This window comes from Candoia aspera, chromosome 3 (assembly GCF_035149785.1).
Source record: "Candoia aspera isolate rCanAsp1 chromosome 3, rCanAsp1.hap2, whole genome shotgun sequence".
Classification (NCBI taxonomy): Eukaryota; Metazoa; Chordata; class Lepidosauria; order Squamata; family Boidae; genus Candoia; species Candoia aspera.
In genome coordinates this window covers 12,483,369-12,506,864 of record NC_086155.1, presented here as the reverse complement: position 1 = coordinate 12,506,864, position 23,496 = coordinate 12,483,369, and the positions used below count along the sequence as shown (strand labels likewise).

Genomic DNA, 23,496 nt, shown 5'->3' with positions numbered 1-23,496 from the left:
TATTTTCTGTCTATCCAATGAATAGCTGTCCATTTGGGATTGGATATTTATCTTCAACAAGAAATTTAATTATGCTAATGCAAATGCTACTGAATAGCACTCTCCCTTCTTAAGATGTGTACTAGCCATCTTGTTTGTAGATTATATATATATATATATATATATATATACACATACATACATACATACATACACACACACATACATACATAGTCTGTAATATTTTAGATTTACACTTGCACACACAATGCTTGTTCAAGTATAAATCTAATCTGTATGTCACATTTTTATGTGTTATTTTACCTTTGTTATGCTAGTATTTTATCTCATCTATTCGATTTTACTTTGGTGTTGTATTTTTTTTAAAAAAATGGCACGTCGTTGACCAAATAAACTAGTACTACTACTAGTACTACTTCTCCTCCTCCTCCTTCTCCTTCTGTTGTTGTTGTTGTTGTTGTTATTATGAGTAAGTTTTGCAGGATAGTTCCTTTTACAGCAAAGTCTCAAAAGCACCAGTCAAAGGAAGGGCAGTGGCAGCTTCAGGGGCGCACTGGGTCTCCATAAGCACACTCCTCTTCCAAAGCCAAGTTGTAGTATCTTCCTCTTCCGTCTTTATATGCGCTCGTCACAATCCGAAGCCAGCCACGCTCTCCCTGAAAGACAGACGTTACGGGAGCCCACGTCAGAATATTGAGTTCTTTGGCATGTTAGGGAAGCTCCCTAAAAATACTTGAATCATGGGCTGGGTGTAAGATCAAACAGAGCAGTTGGGTACAGCGTTTAGAACTACATATAATCGAGAAGTGACTGTTCCCAAAGAGTGAAAAAGAAGTAAAGTGGTGACTAACCCCCTATCCCTATATGGCTTGTTGTATTTCACACTAGGGCGCTCATAGCCTGCCACAATTGGCCTTTGAGCTGGCCTTTTTGGAGCATCTTTCTTAAAACCACCAGATTTGACTCAAAGACCTCCAGTTCATAATCTCCAATGGAGACAGATGAACATTCAGTATAGGGTTTTGCACATCATACTAAACCATAATGTGTAATTTGTAACTTTCCTGGCTTAAGCGCTGTAGGTTGGGTTCATGTATCATATTCAGCCAGGCTTTGCTTAAAATACCTTTTTAAACAAATCGTGGCTTGGTTCAGACACAATGCTTACCCATAAATCATGGTTTATAAGCTACTATGGCCAAGTTCATGCATCATCAAACCACCCATCAAACAAACCACATTATGACTTAGAACATCAGCCCCTATACAGCTCAGTAAGTAGATTTCAGGGATGAAAATAGTTTGCAGAAATGTCCATTTCTATTTTATCACCTAACCTGGAACGTATATACTATTATGTTGCCATAGTTCAGCTCCATGCAAAGGGTGGGCCAGCTGGGCTAAAACAAGAGTTGTAGCTGCTAGATTTCTGTAGTTGAAAGCAGGAGAAAAATAGCAGCATTAACCAAGCTCCTAAGGAATAGCAACATTTGGTTTGGTGGATCACTTCAGTTTACTAGCCTGCTACCAGGAATGTCCATGGGGGGTCAAAAAAGTCAAGATGTCAGCTGTCACTCTGTGAGCAAAACTCCACCCCTTCGTGTTGCATAAAAGGACAGGGCTTTGATCCCATGGTCTCAGCCCAAGTCTTGACCACATGGATGCCCCTGCAAGTTCTAGTCCCTTCAAGCATGGCCAAAGTTCCCTGCCCACTGCAAAAGGTGCCACCACATGTCTTGCTGCTGATAAAGCATGCAAGTGCCTGCTCTGCCTGCTAGAACGGGCTTCCCTGACCTAGTACCCTGGAGAGGTGCTCAGCTTCAGTTCTCAGAATTAAATCAGCTGCAAAGAAGGAATCCAATTATGGAAAATGACTGAAGAGAAATTGTCGAGGAAAAGGATCTTGTCCTTGGGAAGAGCTCCACTTGTCATGTTTGCTTTACCACTTCTTGGAAAGTCTAATCTTCTCTAAGACATTATTTGAAGGGATTAGAGACTGTTAAAAGTAAAAGGAAGGAATATAAAGTGGGTTTATTTGATCAAGGTTAAAATAGATATGTTGTTATTTCTGGTAACCTTTAATGGACTTTTGCTCATCAGGACTGAATGACCAGGTCTGAAGGTTCTGATTATAGGTAAGAGATGAGATATGGGGTGAAGAGATTGTTTGTTGTACTTTAAGAGGAGGTGTTAAGTTGTTAAAATTGTTTATACTTGTGATGAAGGGGGAAGTCACTTCTTTATTTCTTTTCTTCTTCTTTGCTATATTCTTATTTTTTCTTTCTTTTCTATTTTTCTCTTTCTCTTTTTTCCTGCACTTTCTATTTTTTATCCTTTTACTTTTTGTAGTTTGTATTAGTTTTTATCTGTTTAACTGTAATGTTTAATAAATTATTATTATATAAAAAAAGGAAGTCTAATCAGCTATATGACCTCCTGGAGGTAGAAATTTCACCTATGCAAGTGGAACCAATAGGTTTTGTCACTATAAACCAGTGTTTCTCAACCTCAGCAGCTTTAAGATGAGTGGACTTCAACTCCCAGAATTCCCCAGACAGACTTGCTGGCTAGGGAATTCTGGGAGTCGAAGTCCACACATCTTCAAGTTGCCAAGGCTGAGAAACACTGTTCTAATGAATGGCAATAATGATCACCCAAATTTTGCAAAGGTCTGTGAAAATTTCAGAACATCTTCTCCAACGAGGTATTCTGCCAACGCCTTGGAATGCGACTCCTGTCCTCCCTACCAAACACATTGGGAACCTACACTAAAAGGCTTTAAAAAAATAACTATACTGTTGATATTGGAGGATTAGCCTTGCTAATACATCCCCAAAGGTTATGACCCACAGACTGTTTGGCTATTAGCTCACAAATGTCTGTGTTGTTTAAAGAAACCCTTTGCTGATTGACGAGAATTCTGGGAGTTGAAGTCCACACATCTCAAAGTTGCCAAGGTTGAAAAACACTGCTATAGACATTTCAGTCTTGATTCAGAGATGCGCTCCAAGCGCCAGGAGAGAATTTCACCCCTGCTGAGCTCATCAGCAGGAGTCTTGGCTCTGAAGTATGTCTATGGGTGTCCAAGGATGGAGACACACAACAACATGGGTATGGCATCACTGTGGCTTCTATCTGGTTGTGCAACGGGCAGATTTTGCTGGGGGCTCCTCAGGAAGTTTAAGCTTTAAGCTATGCAACCTTAGGACCAAATAGCTTGTCTTTATGCCAAGTGGGGGACTTTTCCCACCCAGCTAAATACTTAAAAACTAATATACAGTCTCATATTGTGTCTTCCTTACCCAGGGGTCTCCCCAAGAGTTCCGGACGATCCAATATTCTGTTCCATTTTCTACCCCCCAACCAGCAACTGAGACGATATGGTTTATTACAGGCAAGATATTGAATTCTTCATACAGGCCTCCAGTGTATTCATCCAGTTTGGAAGTGGCCATGATCCCGCAACTGCATAAAAACAAATGGCAATAATAAAACTTCCAGGATGCTACTGAAATCTGGCAGCTTTCTCTTTGTGCCTTAGACACCCTCATAGAATCAAGGACCACCGTCCAACCACAAAGCTTGAGACTTAATGAGAACCAGTGTGGTGCAGCGATTAAGGTATTGGACTGGCTTTAAGGGGACTCAGGTTTAAGTCCATCCTTAGCCATGGGAACTCAGACTTTGGACCTTCTGCAAGAAGGAAAAAATAGACTTGAGGAAGTTGAGCTTGACTCTAGAGCACAGTATGGACATGTGCTTGCAGTTTTCTTGACAACAACATGGAAGGCATTTCTTCTACAATGATTTCATTCTTTCCAACCTGTTGGAATATTTGAAAGGAATTATGTAAAAGGACTCAGGATGCCTGTCCATTTATTAGCAGGATAACTCTTCAAAAACTGACCAAAACAGGACCAAATTGGGTATGATGAGAAGCCAGCAAAAGAAAAATCATGTTTGAAAATTGGCCAAATCTGGCCAGAAGATGAGGAGCAAAACATTCCTGGAAAATTCCCCCAGTGCAGTGGAAAAGACAGATAGGCAGCATAACAATCCCTCCAGTTGTTCCCTTTTAAAGCTCCTCCCTTCTGGTCATGTGACCAGGAGCAGGGCTGTTATTAAGGGGTTGGAAAGAATTCCAGAAATCTTCTCTACAATCCTTCCTGGTGGTCTCCCATCCAAGTGCTAACCCATTCAAGAACTGCTGTTTTAAGGTTTAATCTTTTTTCTGTTGAAGCTTCCCTATGTCCTCAGTTGCTTCCTTAAATATACTCTGTAGGCAACTTCAAAGCAGCCTCCACCACACAAAGCCAAGTAGGTCCTCATGTGAAACCTTCTACTACTTCTTCTTGGTGTATTGGTTTATGCAGTTGCATGCCTAAATATATTAGCCCAAACTCTCTTATTGGATTATTCTGGGGTTTTTTGGCTAGTAGAATGTCTTAGGCTTAATCAAGTGTTCAAGTGTAAGTGTTCCAGAATCCAAAATCAGATGATTAAAATCGTTTCATCTCCTCTCCATCCCCATGAATTAAAATTTTGTTTCTTTTAATAATATTAGTGAATTGCTTTTAAGCCAACCTAGCTACTGTACTTCCAGTTGACATAGAACATGGTAACTCTTTGCTGCCATATAATGGTTATCTTGATTTTTGTAGCCTAGATATGTGTTGGAAGTCCTGGCAAATCCAGCATGCCTCATTAGCATATGGATGGTTGCTCTAGGATGCAGACTTCCCCTGCTATTGAGGAAGCTGTTTGTCGCCACTCCCACTTCCCCTCTCTCTCTTCCTGCTTCTTCCACCTACTGAGGAGGCAGCAAGCATGCTGCTCTCCTCTGTCTCCATCTTGGGCCTAAAGCCATGTGCCTAGCCCTTTCTTCCATGCAGCTCTTGGCAGCTATAGGGCTAAGAGATCACTAAGTATAGGTAAAGAACAAAAGAAACAAGGAACATCATTTTCCACCAAAGATGACCAAAGAATAAAGTTAGTAAAACTCTTTTTTACTTTACTTTGACCCTTACTCTGTTTAAGCGTGTGATTCTTTATGTTTGGGAGGGCTGAATGTGTAAGATCAATAACCTGTGTTTCTCTGATGTGCTCATTAAAGCTATTTTAGATAATATTCTTTTTCTGTGCACAGCTTCTCAGCTGTGTTAAACTCTGCTCCATTAGGTAGTTCTAGCAGGCCACTATTGGCTTCAGTATGATAGGTCTAACAGAGAGTTTGGTGCAGTGGTTAAAGGCGCCAGGCTAGAAACCGGGAGACCGTGATTTCTAGTCCCGCTTTAGGCACAAAGCCAGCTGGGGCACCTTGGGCCAGTCACTCTCTCTCAGCCCTAGGAAGAAGGTGAGGGTAAACCACTTCGAAACATCTTGCCAGGAAAACATCAGGGACTTGTCCAGGCAGTCGCCAGGGGTCAACACTGATCCAAAAAGTGTAACAGATCAACTGAAATCATTAATTATTTGAGGGCTTCTGCCTATTACTTAGACCAGTGTTTTTCAACCTTGGCAAGTTTAAGATGTGTGGACTTCAACTCCCAGTATTTCCCAGCCAACATATCTGCTGGGGAATTCTGGGAGTTGAAGTCCACACCTCTTAAACTTGCTACAGTTGAGAAACACTGAGCTAGACGTTTAGCCTAAAACTTGCATTGCTTTACCTGATTGGTCCATTTGCATAGATTTCCGCCATCATCTTTTCTCGGCCGCTGACAGTTCCATAATCTCCAACTTTCCAGAGAGTGTAGTTTTTTATCACATGGCATTCCCCAAAGGTAACACACGTTCCACACTGGTTAAACTTCTTGCATTCTATAAAAATCAACAAAGAAGTTTGACTGGCACCAGAAAACTGCCTTTCATCCAAAAAGTAACAATGACAAAATGAAATGTTGCCCTGCTTGTTTTTCCTGATGTAGTGATTTTATACTTCACTCAGGAATCACCTCCTGTTTGACTTCAAAAGGGATCAGCTCACTCTCCATTTAAATCTGGAAAGTTCAAGAGAGGAGAACTGTTTTCAATCTTCACTGAACTTGTAGAAATCAAGCAGCAGGCGCCACTTTACCCTGTTCCTTGTATCTTGACAAGCTGCAGGCTGGTTTTACCACAAGTAATGTTATAAATGTGGCAAATAAATAGCTTTATCTAAAAAGCTAAAAACTGATGAGGGCCAGTTTGGTGTAGTGGTTAAGGCATCAGGCTAGAAACCAGGAGACTGGGAGTTCTAGTTCTGCCTTAGGCATGAAGCCAGCTGGGAGACCTCTGTCTCAGCCCTAGGAAGGAGGCAGTGGCAAACCACTTCCAAAATCTTGGCAAGAGAACTGCAGGGACTTGTCCAGGCAGTTGCTAAGAGTCAAAAACTGAGTTGAAGGCACAAATATATAATATATATAAAAAGCTACAAGAGACCTATCTGGTTAAAACAACAACACAGTATTCTTAAATAGTCAATGGAAATGGTCCGTAAATACCTGCACCAGATGTTTGTGACTTCTACTCCCATGATTTCCTAGGCTGAAAATTTGTCTAAAATTTCTAAATGTCATCCTAAGAGCTTTTTCCTTTTTATTAGATGTATGTTCTAGTTTGTGCATCTCAAGGTGGCGAGCATACCTAATACTTCTGCCTCCTATTTTCCCCACATCAACCACCCTGTGAGATGGGTTGGGCTGAGAGTGGCTGGTCCAAAGTCACCCAGCCAGCTTCCAGGCCTAAGGGAGGACTAGAACTCTTAGTCTCCTGGTTTCTAATCCAGAACCTTAACCACTACATCAAACTGGTTGGAGAAAGCTATTCCACAGAGACCTCCAAGAGTGTTCTCCCTCATGATCATGACTCAGAAAGCTTGGTAGCTGTGATACATCTTAAAAAGCTCGGAGACCCTTGGTATCATATAAGGCGTCCCCTACTCTTTGTAAGCACATTGCAATGGAGTGTGACGTCAGCGCTTCCATGGGTGGGATGGAGATGGAAGGCCCCTGGAGCTGATTCCTGTCTGCAGATCTTCACATTAATGGAGATCAAAGGATGGAGATGCAGAGGTGAGAATACTTCCAGGAGAGTTAGGGTTGCCCCATTCTCTTACTTTGATCCTTTGCCTGGTAGTTGTTACAGGTCTCATCGGGGATGCCATGCTGGTGAGCATACTCCCATACGCCTATGTGATCTCCACCATGACAGGTCCCTGCCTCGGCGCAGTCAATGACATGCTGAACTGAGAGGTAAGCAGAAGGCCAGGTGCCTTTCTTCTTGATGTTGATGCGATCTGAGAGAAAAGCAGCAAATTGTTGGTGTATGGCATGAGTGGGGGCCTTCAGCATTCTGGAGTTCAGGGGATGCCTTCTTCTCGAGAAGAAGGGAGCAGCCAGCCTTTGGGGGATAAGGGACCCATTTCAACTCTGAAACTATGTCAGGGTGGGCTCACAAAATGATGGTCCCAGTGGCAGCCTCCCATGGGTACTTTTACTTTCTAAGAACACTGCTGGAGCCTTGTGGGACCTTTTCCATCATGGGCAGGCCCAGGATGGGGTCAAATATTCAAGATAGCACTAGCCTGATCAAAGCCCCACCCCTTATTTTATATGAGATAGGGCTTCAATCACACACTTGCAGCTGCCATCTTGACTTTTTAAATGTCCTCCCCATGGCTGTTTCTTGTAAAAAATTATCTTGACCACCTTTCCCACCCTGGGGTGGGGGACTCCAGATGTACAGAGTTCATTTTGCAGAATTTCACAGCAATGGACATGCTCTGAAGTCTTGAAGTTGAAGCCCACTCATTGGGAGGGCACCTCAGTGGGGAAAAGCTGCTTTGCAGCAGGCCAACTTTCCTTTATTACAGAATTAAAAGCATCTTTTTTTTTAAAAAAAAAGTGAAATCCTGTGGGAAAGGAACTCATGGGAGCTGGCCACAGACCCAGTGCTGCCTATCCCTGCTCCAGTTCTGTAACAGGGCAAACAGCTGCAGCACTTAATGAACCCTTTTCTGGATTACAGTCAACTACTCTTGAATCAAACAGGATTCACCACCTCAGAACTAGGCTTTGGAAACTGATGGGGATGTGATGCTGGGGAGAACTTATAGATGCAGGAAGGCTGGTGGAAACTGGGGGCAGGCTTAAGTGAAAAGAAGATCAACTTGGGATCCAACCCACTAGGAACAGAACTATTCACTAAGGTTAAACTGCAATAGACAGGAATGGAGCCTGTATTCAGGCACAGTGTATCTGTATGGAGGAGACAAGCATAGCATAGAACAACTACTGTACATACCTGCTAAGGCACTTGTGCTGCCGTGAGCCCAGCAGGATCCGCAGTACTGGGGGATGTGCTGGTTTCGAGTGGTGCTCGCATAATTGACTCCATCTCTGTTTCTCCAGTCCCAGCTCTTGGGCAGCTCAGAGATATCCAAATATTCATGGGGACGAGGGTAGGTTCTGTTAAGAGGAAAGATGAGGATGTTGGAAAGAAGAACCAATTAATACTTTTTTCCCCTCTTTTCTGGGAAAGGGGAATAACACATTCCACCATTGCAGGAAGATTGTACCCATTTTTTCCACTTAGCTGGCAATTGCATTTAAGCTTCTTGTGATGATATTGTCTTCCAAACCTGCAAGCTAATACAGAAGTTGCAAAATGCTTGGGGAAGTTGCTCAAGGGAGAAAAGCACCAAAGACTAAGATGGGACAGAAAAAAGTATGTGTGTTTTGTGAAAACCCAAAAGCAAACTATGGGAATCAAGCAGGGACAGCAGGCAAGCAGAAGAGCCTCTGGCTACCCCGTTTATTATCAATAATAAAATTATACTTTATCATCATCTTATTATGATGACTCGTACGCCAATGGTGAGGGTGAGGACAGGACACTCTCAACCTTCATGCACAGAATGAACAATCCCGTTTTAGACCTTTCCAAAGCCAGAACGTTGCAGCAAGGATTTTCTGTGCATCCACCAAAGTCTTTCTGAGGACCAGGCATTGGATAGTGACCTAAATGATAATGTTGGTAGCCAGTCATTGGTCAGCTTCTCCTTCTGAGAACATCAGCATAAGCTCCAGGATCTCCCCAATGCTGATGCCCCAAGAAAATGTTTCTGGTTCTTTCCTGTGACCCATCAGCTGGAAGGAGCCCATGGGTACTGGAACCGGTCAGTCTGGCACTTCATTTTAGCAGGATCAGGCAGGCCATTTAATCCTGGTGGGATACGCATCTGTTTGAAAAGGATTGGACACATTCATGGAGAATCCAGGTATTGCTTCTCAGCATGCTTGGGTGGGAGAAGGGGTCCCTTGACATTTGACATGGCTCTTGCAGTAGGACTGCTCCCTATGTGTTGAGGCATACAAAATTACTTTGTGCACCTATGCACACATGTATATGCACCCACACTGTTTTTGGACATTGTATTTAATTATGCTGGTATTTCTTGACATCATATTTAAAGAACAGAAGAGCTAATCTGTTCATTTGATCCTTCCCATCAGGGAAGCAGGGCAACAGAATGAGAAAATCTTCTTGAGGAAATTTCAAGGCTCAAGGCTATTTAGGCAGCCCTCAATTGGGGCCAGCAACTTGGTTGCTAAGTGAAGTGATAGCTAAGTGAAATTGCAACTGTGCTTATGATCTTACTTCAGCTTTCCTTTGCTTTACAGACCTGTGAAGGTCATAAATGCGAGGACTGGTCACAAAGTTACTTTTCATCACCGTCGTAACTGCAAATGGTCGCTAAAAGAGGCAGTTGCTAAATAAGGACTGCCTGTACTAGGAAGTTTTTTAAAAAGGCATCTTGGAAGAACAGAATGGCAAACCACTTCCAAGCTGCCACAAGAACCATACAGATGTGCCCACATAGTCCACTATTTTAAAAAACCTTTTTATTTTTTATTTTGCTTTATTTTTAACTGGCATCATTCACAAATCTCCTCTTCCTTGGTGTCCCCCATGAAGCTGTGGGTTTCCCAGGCTCATGTAACACCAATACCATTGAAGAAGGCTTGTTGGCTTATCATGATTAAAAATTAAACAGCCTGCCAAGAATGTGCTGACAGTTGAAATCCCAAATGTTGCTGGATTGACCCAGAAGGAGGGAGACCAAATTCCGCAATGCCTCTTGCTTTGCTCTGACATCCATTTAACCAGCACAGCCAAATCACTTTCAACTATTTCTACAACTCATCAAAGGGTTCCAGTCCTGCAGGTCAGCAGTTGGGCTGCAGTCTGATGCACCTTTCCTTAAAAATAAGCAGCACTGGATGCAAAAGCTGAATTAACGCAAGACGCTTAGTCTGGTTGCTGAGCTTGCACAGAACACGGAACCAGAAAGTAACCAATGGCGGAATTCACGCAGCGTGTTAAACACCTCCGCCCACTACTCAACCAAGATTAGCATGTTGTGCGAATGCATCGCTTAACCCTGTTAAGCGGGTTGTGGGAATAGAATCAGGGGAGCCTTACGAGGGACGTGGTTGGGAATCCCATTCTCATCTCCATGATCTGCAGGAGAAAGGAAGATACGGAGCTGCCCATATCGTCAGCACGGGCTGGCGGCAGCTCTGCTCAGTTTCGGGCACCAATTGTTTTCTATCGCACACGGGAGAGGCAGAAACCTGACCTGGGACCAGAGGCGCTACCCTGAAATCCAACTCTTCAGCCTCCTCCCGGGAGGGGGTATCCCTTTATCCCTCCCCCGCTCTCGCGCCTTTTCGCCCGATTCGCCAACATCCGAGCGCCGGAGGGTCCTGCACTCCCGGCGCCGGCTGCGTCCCGGGACGCCCGCAATGCGTCTCCCAAGCCTGCGCCGCCGCCGCCGCCGCGCACTCCGACCGGGAGCCGCGCTGGGGCTACGGGACCGCGACTTGGCTGCCTTACCGGAGGCCGGCGGGTTTGCGCGGCAGGGGCTTGTGGCAGCTCTGCCCTTCCTGGAAGTAGAGAGCGGCGGCTGCCGCGGGGAGAGAGACGCAGGCGCCCAGCAGCGGCAGCAGGACGAGGGCCGGCAGCAGGCGGGGCGCGGGCATGGCAGTCTCTCGCGACGGTCCCCCGGCCAACTCGCGACCCTGGGCTGTGGCGGCCGCCCCGCAGCCGCCCGCGGCTTATAAAGGACCACCTGGTACCGCGCGTGAATGACAGCAGCGGCACGCGCGCGCACACGTGAACACCCGCTCACCCACGCCGCCCGGGAAGAGCCTGGCCGCGCTCGGAGAGAAGCGGATGCGGGCCGAGGACGCGCTGCCCACGAGCAAAGGGACGCTTCGCCTTGGATTTCCCCCCGCGTTGCTCTCTTCGCCCGCAGAAAGGCAGAGCCTCGGAAAGGGGCCCCAGCGCCCCGGAGCCTGCACTAGCCCGGCCCACCCTGGCCCGGGGATTCCCGGCGGGGAAATCTGTACCCTTCCAGGAAAGTCGGGAAGGCCCAGATGGGCAGCTTCGGATCTAGAAGAGCAGAGAAATGGTTGGGGAGGAGGCATCTGCTGGCTTTTCAGGGGAGAACAGAACAGTCCCCAGGGAGGATCAGGCCAGAGCCCCTCCAGCCAAGCACTTTCTTGTAGGTAGTCTCCAAAATTGGGCAAGAGGGCAATCGCCTTCTTTCCCTGATTCTGCGCAGCAGTTGATCTTTCAGAGATACTCACTGCCTGGACATTTGGAAGTAGATGAGGACCATCAAACCCTGTAGCTACTGATGTCCCTCTTCCCCATAAATTTGACTTGTGTGCTTTAAACAGGGTCTAAATGGGTGGCTGTTGCCACACATCCCAAGGGCCACTAATCCCATAGCTTCTCCAGGCTGTTTGCTGGGACTTTGTGGAAGTTCTGGGCAGAGCATGCCTCATCCAGTCATAGGCTCTCCTATGGATGTCTGAGCTTGGTTGTTTACCTGCAGACGTTTCATTGCCCAACTAGGTAATGCCATCAGTACCTAGTCGGGTAATGAAACGTCTGCAAGCAAACAGCCAAGCTCAGAGAGCACCAAGGTCTCCACAGATACACTCTTCTATAGGCTCTCCTCCTTGGTGTCTGTGTGGTACAAAGGGGGGATTCGTGACAGAGGCAGCTCTTGGCTGCAAAGGAGGGAGGGAGGGGCTGGCTGGTAGTCTAGGGCTCCCCAGGCACCTACCAGCTGAAAGTGGGAGGCTAGGCAGAGAGAGGGCTGGTCCAGGCATCTGCTGCCTGTGGGAAAGGATAAGAGAAACCTCCTCCCACTTGGCTTGCAAAAGGCACTTGGATTGGCAGGGGAATCTTCCTTCAGCATTGCTGATAGGACAGTGCACGCTTTCTTCCACAGGTGCACACTCTCTCCCTCTGAGAGCTGGCGGCCCACTTAGCACAGGTTGCATGGCCCAGACAGCTTTGCCCTTTCATATCTTCCTCCCCTGCCACCTCCAGCATTCAGGCAAGAGGTCCCACTGGGTTCTGACTCTGAATAGCGAAGGTTTGCACTGGAATTTCATACCTGTTTTCTCCACTTTTCTCCTCTTTCTCAAACTCCTTAACCTCCACTGGGATGATCACAGCTGAAGGAGATCATCCTGCCTCCAAAAACCACTGCAGGAAAATGCCAATTTTTCCAGCCCCAGGCCTGCTGGAGTGAGACATTCCTTCCAGCACTAACACTAACCTGCTGCTTATTGCTGCCCCATGTTGAGTCCTGTCCAAAGTGCTTCTTGTTGAATTTTAGGAACTTGTCAGGACACAGTCAAGAGATGAAAAGGATCTCTTAGAGCTACAGTATTATTGAACATTTACAAGGGTACTAGAGTTGGCAGGAACCCACAGGAACTGTATAGCGGTGAGATATCCTGATAGCAAACTGTACTAAAGGAATTGATTCATCGTTACTCAGTAACTGAGTTATCATCGCTCTCTATTCTGTATTGGATTGACCGTACCTAGAGAATTGCATCTGGTCCTTGATGCTGCTGTTTGGGAAGGATGTTGACAAAGGACTGTGTCCAAAAGAGGGCAACTATGGGCGGTTAAGGAGCCTGGAAGGAAAAACTGAAGAAGAATAGTTGGAGGTACTGGATACATTTATCCTGAAGAAGAGAAGACTGCAGGGAGACATGATAGCTGTCCTCAAGTATTTGAAGGGCTCTTGTATACCAGACGGAGCAGAAGTGTTCAGAGCTGTTTCAAAAAACAGAACAAAATGACTTTCAATTGTAAGGAATTAGATTTGGATTGGACTTCAGGAAAAATATCCTAAAGGTGAGAGTTATTCAACAGCAGGACAGACTGAGGTGGTAAACTTACTTCAGTTCAGTATCACCTGGAGGATTAAAGCAGACGGCTCCCTTGGGATGCTGAAGTTGTGATTTTTTGCACTGGGCTGGGAGTTGAGCTAGATGTTCTGAGATTCCATTTACGTTTGCATGTTTGACTCAAGTTACATTTTATGAGCCCCACTCTTGGGCAGATCGGAGACATTCAGACATTCCAGAAGGACAGGGTTAAGTTCTATTGTGGAGGGGAAAAAAAGCTTTTTTCAACACCCCTCTATATCTGGAGAGAGAAAATGAAATCTTCAATTGCTTTGTAATAGTTTTGCTCATTTGCCCAGTGAATTAGAGCTTCAGCAATTATTACCTTCTGAGCATGCCTATTAATAATATTTCAGGATGGTTGGGGAAGTTGCTCACCTTCTCCTTCAACAAGCAAAAGCATGAGAAACAACATGTTCATCTATGACGTATGACTTGGGAAAATGAAAAATGCAACAAAACAAAACTGGTTTTAAAAAGGCTGAACGAAGTGGGACTTTGGATGATATAATTACCAGGTCTGTATTTCAGCTGATCAAACTTTGGACAACAGACCAGGGATGTCTGCAGGGAGGTTTAAAAAATCAAAGTGGTGTGAGTGACTGTGTGATCAAAGCCCCACCCCTTTTTAATGTGCATATTAAAAGGGGAGGGTCTGATTATGTGATCACGGGCACCCCCTTGAATTTTTGACTGCCCTGGTGGATGCTTCTGCCACAGACAAATTCATTTCTGAACAAAGAAAAAGACTAAGCTGAGTCATAAATTGTTCTTTGTGGTATACTGCATGAATCAGATTGATAGCAGGAGACCAAGGCATGGCTACATGCCTGCCTTGGTCTCAATTCAAAAGCCCTCGGCACACAATTAGTTTGTGGCTTCTGATGAGACATAATTATCCTTTCCTTGCAGTCTGCTTCTTAGGAGAGGGCAAAAATGATCAGAAAGGGAAAAAGGGGTATTAGAGACAGAATGGATGCCCCTAGCCATTTTTGGCTCAGGTTTTAACCATTGCTTTCTTCAGCTATGATCACCTGTGGTCCCCAATGGATTACACCAGCCTTTCTCAACCAATTGACCCTGGAGGAACCCTTGAAATATTTTCAGGCCTCATGGAAACCCTGCACATTCAGGCTCAAAGGTAGGCCAGAAGTTATAAAATTATTATATTCGTTTCATGCGTAAGCCATTAATAGTGGTCTTAAACTGAAAATAAAGAATGAAGCTTATCTCTTTAATGTGAAGTTGCCCAAATATGAAATATTTTTTTAAATAAATCATGATCTCCCAGGGAACCCCTGGTGACCTCTCGCGGAACCCTAGGGTGCCACAGAACCCTGGTTGAAAAACCCTGGATTACACCAATAGATTACATACAGCCCTCAACAGAAGAAAGCCATTCAGCTGTAAATTATAGAACTGTGAATAGATGGCATAGTTTTACAATAGCTGACACTGTATCTAAACATATGTATGTATTTTGTATTTAAAGTGGCTAATTGTTTTTAAAAGATAGTCCTATCTGGGATTCTCTTGGCAAATAGAAATGGAAGAAATGAAAGCAGTGACTGATTTTATTTTCTTGGGCTCCAAGATCACTGCAGATGGTGACTGCCACCATGAAATTAAAAGACGCTTGCTCCTTGGGAGGAAAGCTATGGCAAACCTAGACAGCATATTAAAAAGCAGAGACATCACCTTGCCGACAAAGGTCTGTATAATCAAAGCTATGGTTTTCCCAGTAGTAATGTATGGCTGTGAGAGTTGGACCACAAGGAAGGCTGAGCACTGAAGAATTGATGCTTTCGAGCTGTGGTGCTGGAGAAGAATCTTAAGAGTCCCTTGGACTGCAAGCAGGTCAAATCAGTCAATCCTACAGGAAATCAACCCTGAATGTTCATTGGAAGGACAGATACTGAAGCTGAAGCTCAAATACTTTGGCCACCTAATGCGAAGGGAGGACTCACTGGAAAAGACTCTGATGCTAGGAAAGACTGAAGGCAAAAGGAGAAGGGGACGACAGAGAATGAGATGGTTAGATAGCATCACTGATGCAATGAACATGAATCTGAGTAAACTCCAGGAGACAGTGGAGGACAGGAAGGCCTGGCGTGCTATGGTCCATGGGGTCACGAAGAGTCGGACACAACATCTGAACAACAACAACAGATCTGAGACTCAGACTTATTATTATGTGGATGATACTCAGCATCACCTATCTTGATGTTGGGCTGAATAAGGTGGATTCAAGGGGCTACTGAGATTTGCCTGAGTAACACCACTGTTTTGAAAGCTGCACTGGTTACAAGTTGGTATTCCCACCTATCCACTGGGGTTGCCATATCCAGCTGATCTAGCCTAATGTTTAAAACTAAGCAGGGTTGGATGGGAGACCACTAGGAATTTCCAATATTAGAAGCTTGATCGGAAAATTGAAACATCTTGAAAGGAGGCAGTAGCAGGTTATGTGGCTATTAATGCCAAGAAAACTATATGAATGTGTCCACGTCAGGAGTTGAGTATGATTTAAAGGAGGCATTCTTTGTACATGTCTATTCAGAAGTAAGCAGTGATGCTCCTTGGAGGTATGTGTGCGGGAACACAACCTGAACTATCTACTCAGCTGTGAACTGGGAAATTTGGGTGAAGAACAGCCACAGCAGCAGCAGCATCCACAGGGTTATGCTGCTTTTATCACAGAGATGAAAGCCACTTCAGGATTAAAATTTCTGCTCCTTCTGGTCATGTGTGTGATATTGCCACACATGCAGGGGTTTGCATCACAATTCCCTGTCACTGCTTTCATCAGTCTAACCTGCCCCCTCCTGTGGACATCATCAATAGGAAAGGACAACTATTTCTTAATATTTTTAATCCTCTGTTTTATAGGAGATGTTACTAAGTGAGTCCCTTTTTCTTCAACAAACTAAGTAGATTTTGAAAGCACAATTTGTCTTGGCCTCCTGGAAGGTGCCAGAAATTCTCAAAAAAGAACAGCCCTAGACCTTAGAACAAAAATGCACATTTGGGAAACGTGGCCCAGATCTGTCCTGTTAAACTAATTTTCCTCTTTTGACTTTGCTCATGTGCTGCCAGTTGATAAGGTCCAGAGCAGTTCACTTGAGTGCCAACCGTAGTGCGTTTCTGGATATAGCCAAAGAGGTGATTCTGATAAATTTGCCTTTTCTTTAAAAGGAATGTGTCATGTATACAGTGACTCGCTAATAAACAAAGTTTAGAAAAGAGGTGATGGGGAGGGAGATGGGGAGAAAGCCTGGGCTGGTTATGGTAGAAAAGGTGGGCTTTGCTTTTTCTGTTTGCAGAGTAGAAAAAGAACATGTGTGATGAGCTGGTGGCAGATTTGGTGCTAACAGTTATAAGAAACTTCTTTATACTGCCCATAACTGCTTGCCACACACAAGATGGGCAATACGTTAGAAGGTATACAGGAAAGTAGACCAACCCACTGTGGACAGTTGCTCTGCAAGTTGGGGGAAAACTGATCTTTGACACCAGAAATCCATGATGGCGTATGGCTTTGCTCTCTCTCCCTCTCTCTCTCAAAAGCAACATGAATAGTGGTCTCTGGTTTGGGGGAAAAAGGCTTAATACTCTCCCCATGCTACGGGGTGCCCCCAGGTTATGGTCGAAAAAGTCAAGATGGCAGTCACAACAGTGCAATTGAATCTCTGTCCGCTTTTTATGTGTGACCCACATAAAAATGCAGAGTTTCGATTGTGCCATTGTTTTGATTGTACCATCCACACCCTTGCTATGCTGCTATTAATAATTACAGACACGCATAGGTGTGGCGAAACAGATACAATACAAATAGATGGGTGTTTTTTCGGTACTCTGCACTGAGTATCAGCTTGAAGAGGGTAGTTTTGATAATCTGAATGACATTACCGGCAATACTTAACTCCTGTCTTTCCTCCATATTTGATCAGAAATGGAGCCTTCAACATCAGGGACGGTGTTATATTACACCGAATACCTGTTATTTATAACAAAAAGCAGAGGGCTGCTGCCTACACAGAATTTCCTAGGAACAGCTGGGTGATCGCTATTGGGTGTAGAACTTAAATGAGGTAGCAGAGCAGCTACAACATGGACAGTTTTTAAAATACAGCACTCATCCAATGCAACAGAACCAACCTCAAATCCTCAACAGGAAAAATGTAGCTCATTGTTTTTAATTGCATAAACTTGGACAGATTATTTAAACAGAAATCACACGAAGTTACAAAAAGCAAAGTAGAAGATAAAGAACTACTAATAAATGTAAGTAAAAGCATTATGGAGGGGGAAAAAAACTTGGTAACACATTCTTCTCTTCCCTTCCATGTATTTCCCGCACTGCTAATCACCACCTAAGTTTTTTGAAGATTAAACATTGGAGGTTATTGCTAATATCTAAGTCATTTCATTTATATTATTTTTGATTGGTCTCTTAACTCTTCTCCTAAAAAACATATTCCAAGTGTCTGAATTTGTCTTGATGGAGTTATTTATCATCTCTGAAACATTTTGTACCAATTTCCCCTCAAATTATAGTTTGGAGTACATTTTACTGATTTTTCCATAGCATCCATCCTCGCTCTCCTTGATCTCTCAGCAGCTTTCGATGCCATCGATGATGGTATCCTTTTGGGGTGGCTCAGGGAGTTGGGGGTGGGCGGTGTAGTTTTGCGCTGGTTCACCTCCTTCCTCCAGGGCTGGCCCCAATTGGTGGTGATGTGGGGGGGAGAGATCCAACCCTCGACCCCTCCATTGTGGGGTGCTGCAGGGTTCCATTCTCTCTCCTCTCCTATTCAACATCTACATGAAACCGCTGGGTGAGATCATCCGTCACCATGGGATGAGGTATCATCAATATGCTTATGATACCCAGTTATATATATATCCATCCCAGGTGAAGTAAGTGATGCCGTGACTGCCCTCTCTGAGTGTCGGGGGGCTGTGGGGGCCTGGATGGGGAACAACAGGCTTCAACTGAACCCTGGTAAGACCGAGTGGCTGTGGGCTAATGGTTCTTCGTATTTGGGACATTAACATCTTTAGTTCTGGATGGGGTTGCACTGCCCCAGACAGACCCAGTGTGTAACTTGGGGGTCCTCCTGGACTCAGGGCTCCTGCTTGAAGAGCAGGTGGCAGCCATGGCCAGGAGAGCCTTTGTGCAGCTACGTGCTGTGCACAAGTTACGCCCCTTCCTGGACCAGGAGGCCCTTCGAACAGTCACTCATGCCCTTGTTACCTCTCAGACAGACTATTGCAATGTGCTCTACATGGGGCTACCCTTGAAAAGTATCCGGAAGCTTCAGCTGGTCCAGAATGCAGCCGCACGAGCTGTTTTTGGTGCCCCCAGAAGGGCACATGTAACACTGCTGCTGCACGAGCTGCACTGGGTACCAGTTTGCTTCCGGGTCCAATTCAAGGTGTTGGTTATCACCTTTAAAGCCCTACATGGCATGGGGCCAGGTTACTTGAGGGACCGCCTCTTCCCCATTACATCAACCCATCCCACCCGATTGTGCAGAGAGGGCATGCTGCGGACCCCGTCTTTAAGACTTCATTTGGCGGGGTCCAGGAAGTGGGCCTTCTCTGCAGTAGCTCCCGCTGTGTGGAACATGCTGCCCCCGGAGGTGAGATTGGCCCCATCGCTCCTGGCCTTTCGGAGGAGTCTGAAGACCTGGTTCTCCCGCCTCGATTGGGGTGGAGAGGGGAATAGATCTACATGGGGATGGCTGCTATAGACCACTCCTGCCACACTTGGACTGTTTTAGATTCTTCGCCACTTGGACTTTTTATCTTTACTCTTATTTATATTATTTATTATTGTAATTTTATACTGTATATTTTATGATTGTTGTTTTAATTGATTGCTGTAAACTGCCCAGAGTCCCCCGATGGGAGGAGATGGGTGGAGACAAATTGGATAAATAAATAAATAAATAAATAAATAAAATTCCCATTGTTCTACTCTGATGACTTCTTGAAGTTTTGCATCTACTTGATCATGCAAGTTTTAATTTGTTCCATCTCCATCATCTTTTTAAACCAAGAAATACGGATGTGGCCTACAATGTCTGTCTGGTAACTTTCTTGCAGTGGCACTTTCTCTGAGTGCTCACATTTGTATCCCCCCCAGATAGCTGAACTGATTCCATCCAGTGCCAATAAAATAACAAATACGTGAAATCAGTGTCTTCCAGTTGGTTTTCCAAAATGCCTGCTATGATATCTTAGAGTTGGTTGTGAATGGAGTAGCATACATTTTAAAAATCCTCTGAAAGAAAAGGGGGATGACATGTACTCCACTTGCTCTAGAACAGTGTTTCTCAATCTTGGCAACTTTAAGATGTGTGGACTTCAGTTCCCAGAATTCCCCAGCCAGCCATGCTGAAGTCCACACTTCTTAAAGTTGCCAAGGTTGAAAAACACTGCTCTAGACAGTCCTCTCTGCCTTTCAAGGCAAACGCTTTTATATTAAATTATCTTTCTTACCTACCATCCTATTGGGCCCCCAGCCATTGCTAGAGCCCTTGGCACATTATTTCTACATTTGTCCTATCAGAATTTGCCCCAAGTTCCGGTGTGCAATTAAAAATAAGCACTTCACTTCTCTTTCCCTGCTGTCCTTCCTGTAATGAAGCTGGAGCCTGAACAAATACTGTCCCATTCGGCAGCCGAGGAAGGATAACACATTTGCAGCATCACTGCAGCTGCTGGCCAACACAGATGGGAAGCATGGTGCTCAAAGATAAACAGACCTTTCCCTATCAAAGGAGAACATGCTTTACTATGGCTTCCCCTGGAACAGAAATGCTTTTGTTTTCAGAACAACATTGTCTCATCAAAGACACGGAGTGTTAAGGGGGCCATGAAAAAGAAGTCAGAGATAAACAGGTGTGTGTGTGTGTGGCGGAATAAGGCAAGGACATCCCTGCTAGTTTACTTTCTGGAAAAGGAGGGCTTTAGAATAGCCACACTCAAGGTGGCACCCAGGACATCCAAAATTTCAAAGAAGTTCACTGTCCCCCCAACAAAGTTGGCCTATTTTTGATGCATACCTGAGACAGATCAGCAGGAGAGAATGACAAGGATGCTCCAAATCCAAAGCCTATAAATCATTGGACAGCTGAAATGGGAAGAACTACCTTTGCCTTGCCTTAGCCAGTGGGCTTAGAAAAGAGGAAACAGATATAACTGTATGGGCTAAGGACTCTCCCAATAGTCCCAAATAGACTCTCCCAGTTACAAAACTGTAAATCCAGGCTAGAGACAATCCAGGAGTTAGCCAAGCCATATTGCCAGAGTTCCACAAAAAGGGAAAAAATCAAAGGATACATTTTAGATGCCAAGAAGACAATCCAAGTGTTCAGGGCAGGGTTCAAGACAGCTTGTCAAAGGAGCATGCAAGGTACCGAGCTGGTTTCCAACATTGGGTCACTTCTGGATAATGCCAAGCCTGAATCCCCAATACAACCAGCATGAATAAAATGAATCGGATTGCAGGGCAATTTAGGACTAACTCCTGATAAACCATTACTCCCAAGGAGATTTTTCTTCCAATCTCACTTTCTGCACCTTGTAATTGTATGACTTTCTATCCAGCCATAATTCTCAATGGTTTGGAGGTTGTTCCAAGGCATCCAGCAAGAAACTGGAGCCTCATAGAAGCTGACTCTTGCTTGCTTGCTCTGCTGATCCTGGATCAATAAATCCATTGCTTCCAAGGGCCCTCTGGTTTCTTCTTGTCTTCTGAAGAGGAGTCTTTAAGGATGGCTATAACAATCTCTGTCTGACTTGGCTGGCATCAGGCTGAATCATTGGACACAAAATATTGGGTGTGATGGTCTTGTGCTTTGATCTTCTTGCATTGTCAATAAAAGCTGAAGACCAGATGCTATGTGGTATACATGGTCATGCATTCTTGTTATGTCAAGTCAATGAGCTGGGATAAAAGATGAATGCATGATCTTCTAGTAGCACCTCAAGCTTAGCTGAACATTTGGAAATGGGGTTGCATAGGTTGGGCTGGATTGGCAGAGTTCTTGTGCATAAAATTACATGGCTAGGAGGTCAGTCATTGAAGGGACACTGCATTATTGGAATGTTTTCCTTCTTTGGGAGTTTCTTATGAATGTCATATCAGAAGAGGTCTTGTTAGCAGAGTGGGAGGTGCCAGACCTCCCCATGTTGATGCTGTTGCTTGCATTCACTCTAGAAGCCACGTTTGGCACATGATAAGAGTGTTTATAGCTGACACTACAAGGGGCAAGTGAGCCTTTCTATTAAAGAGAGTGTCAGGAAAAGAAGAGCCCATCTTTGTTGCTGGACCTAGGCAAGATGCGTGAAATTGTGCATGTCCAGATCGGCCAGTGCGGGAATCAGATTGGTGCTAAGGTAGGACATGGCTTTCATTATGCTGCTAAAAGGTAATGAGATATAGCTCATATCAACAAGGTATGATGGAAATTTGGACAATTTTGGGTGAAGATGTTATTACCATTTGATCCACACGCAAAATCTATTAAAATGTAACTTTTCAACAGAAGAGATTATAATGTCAGGTCAAATATTGATTCATTTAGACCACCATCCTGTTTCATACCAGATGACTCAAGGAAGTCTGCAGTACAACTGAAAAGGAGGTATTCACTTCTTCCCAGCAACTGGTACCCAAAGATACACTACCTCTGGAAAACAGGAGTAGCACATAAATATGACAATTAGCCTTTGATTTTCTTTTTCTCCATTCATTTGTTGAATCCCTCTTTAAAGACATTTTGTGGTGTGAGTAGAGAAGAAAATGGGTCCCTGTGTGAAACAATTGCCTTACTACAAGCAGTGAGGATACAGTGTGTTTACTAAAGATGGCAAAGTCTAAGATGGTTGAATGATCGCAGGTCCCACCAGGTTGGAGTGTTCCCACTGCTTCTGAAAGACTTGTCCATGCTTTGGACAAAATACTCTGGTGGTGCTTGAGTTTTTCAAAGGAATCATCACCAATCTGTTCTCATAAAGATGAGGCCAGATAAATCCAGATTAGAAAGACAGCATTACAACATTAATCAGCCACTAAAGTGATGATCCCATCATTCCCTGCCAAAGAATTATTGGACATTTGGAGTCACCAGTCTGGGAAAATCTCCAGTATGTATTTACTCAGCAGTAAATCCCACGTTTTTGATGGTGATTATTCCTCTGCTAGTAAATCATTCTAAAATTAAGATTATGGAACACAAACTTTCCTTTTGGGAAGGAAGAAAGTTTGAAACAAGTTCTGTGTTTCTTTTTGTTTTGAATAAGTTTGGTTGAAGTAAGGTAACCTGGAAATGAAGAGTTGGCAAAGTAAGTGGCCAAAGGCTAGGCCTGATATAGGTCACATCCTGAAGAATTTTGTTCTAACAATAGCTGATAGACAATAGCAATGTACAACTGTATCCTGATGCAGGTCATTCCTGAGTATTCTTAATGACAATGGAAACAGCCACCTATAAGAACTCATCAAAACTTCTAGAAATAAACTGTCTCTTGGATTGCATATTCCAGGGACTCAGAGGGGGAATGAATAATCTCCATCCTTTGCTTCAGCTGCATTTGCTGGCTACTGTTGGGGAATACGGTCTGATTCAGCATGACAGTTTTGATCAGATCCCAGTTTTGAACTGGAGTCTGTTTGTATCAACAATAATATAGTTCTATATTATTATAACAAAGTGTTCTATATATTGTAAACTAAAGACAAGAGATGTTTAGACGCTTGTAGTTGCAAAATGAGGGCGTTCTTGCATTTACACCCTCACAGTCCCAGATAAGGACCCAGCAGGGCTGAATTGCAAAGTGGGCACATAGATAGGCATTGTGGGGTAAGCATCCAATGCCACATGTTCTAGTCTAAGTCAATGTTTGTGTGTAGCCAAAAGTCTGCCTCACTGCTGTCACTGTGTTACTGATTCTTACTAGAAGTCTTGTCGAAACGAATCACTGGTGAATAATGAATAATAATTAATAAATATATTGACCATTAATAATAAGAATACTGTACAATGCAATTCAAAGATCATAAAAGATGTTATAAAACCTGATGTTAGGTGTAGGGAGGAAAGTTAAACAAGGTAGTAAAATGTGCATAGCACAGCTTTGGGAATACTTTGCAACTCTTTGTCATGAGCATAGCAAGCATCTCTATTTTCTAACAAAGAAGGATGTTGTTATCTGTGCATGT

General features: G+C 44.1%; 2 protein-coding genes across 3 annotated transcripts in view; one reads left to right on the top strand and one right to left on the bottom strand.

Annotated features, from left to right (window-relative positions):
- Positions 1-456: 456 nt before the first annotated feature.
- On the bottom strand, positions 457-11,090 carry LOC134492852 (cathepsin Z-like). Its single transcript, XM_063296992.1, has 6 exons — positions 10,879-11,090; positions 8,284-8,447; positions 7,097-7,276; positions 5,670-5,820; positions 3,303-3,465; positions 457-656 (listed from the first exon to the last, which is right to left on the bottom strand). The coding sequence occupies exons 1-6, from the start codon at positions 11,022-11,024 to the stop codon at positions 543-545; spliced, it is 918 nt and encodes a 305-aa protein (XP_063153062.1). The 5' UTR covers positions 11,025-11,090; the 3' UTR covers positions 457-542.
- Positions 11,091-21,493: 10,403 nt separating this feature from the next.
- Positions 21,494-23,496, top strand: part of TUBB1 (tubulin beta 1 class VI) — a 481,315-nt gene continuing 479,312 nt past the window's right edge. For both annotated transcript variants that reach the window (XR_010067529.1, XM_063296988.1), the window contains exon 1: positions 21,494-21,671. Coding sequence is in view for 1 of the 2 variants with exons in the window: in XM_063296988.1 (XP_063153058.1) it covers positions 21,615-21,671 (57 nt within the window). In the remaining variant the exon portion in view is untranslated. The remainder of the gene's footprint in view (positions 21,672-23,496) is intronic.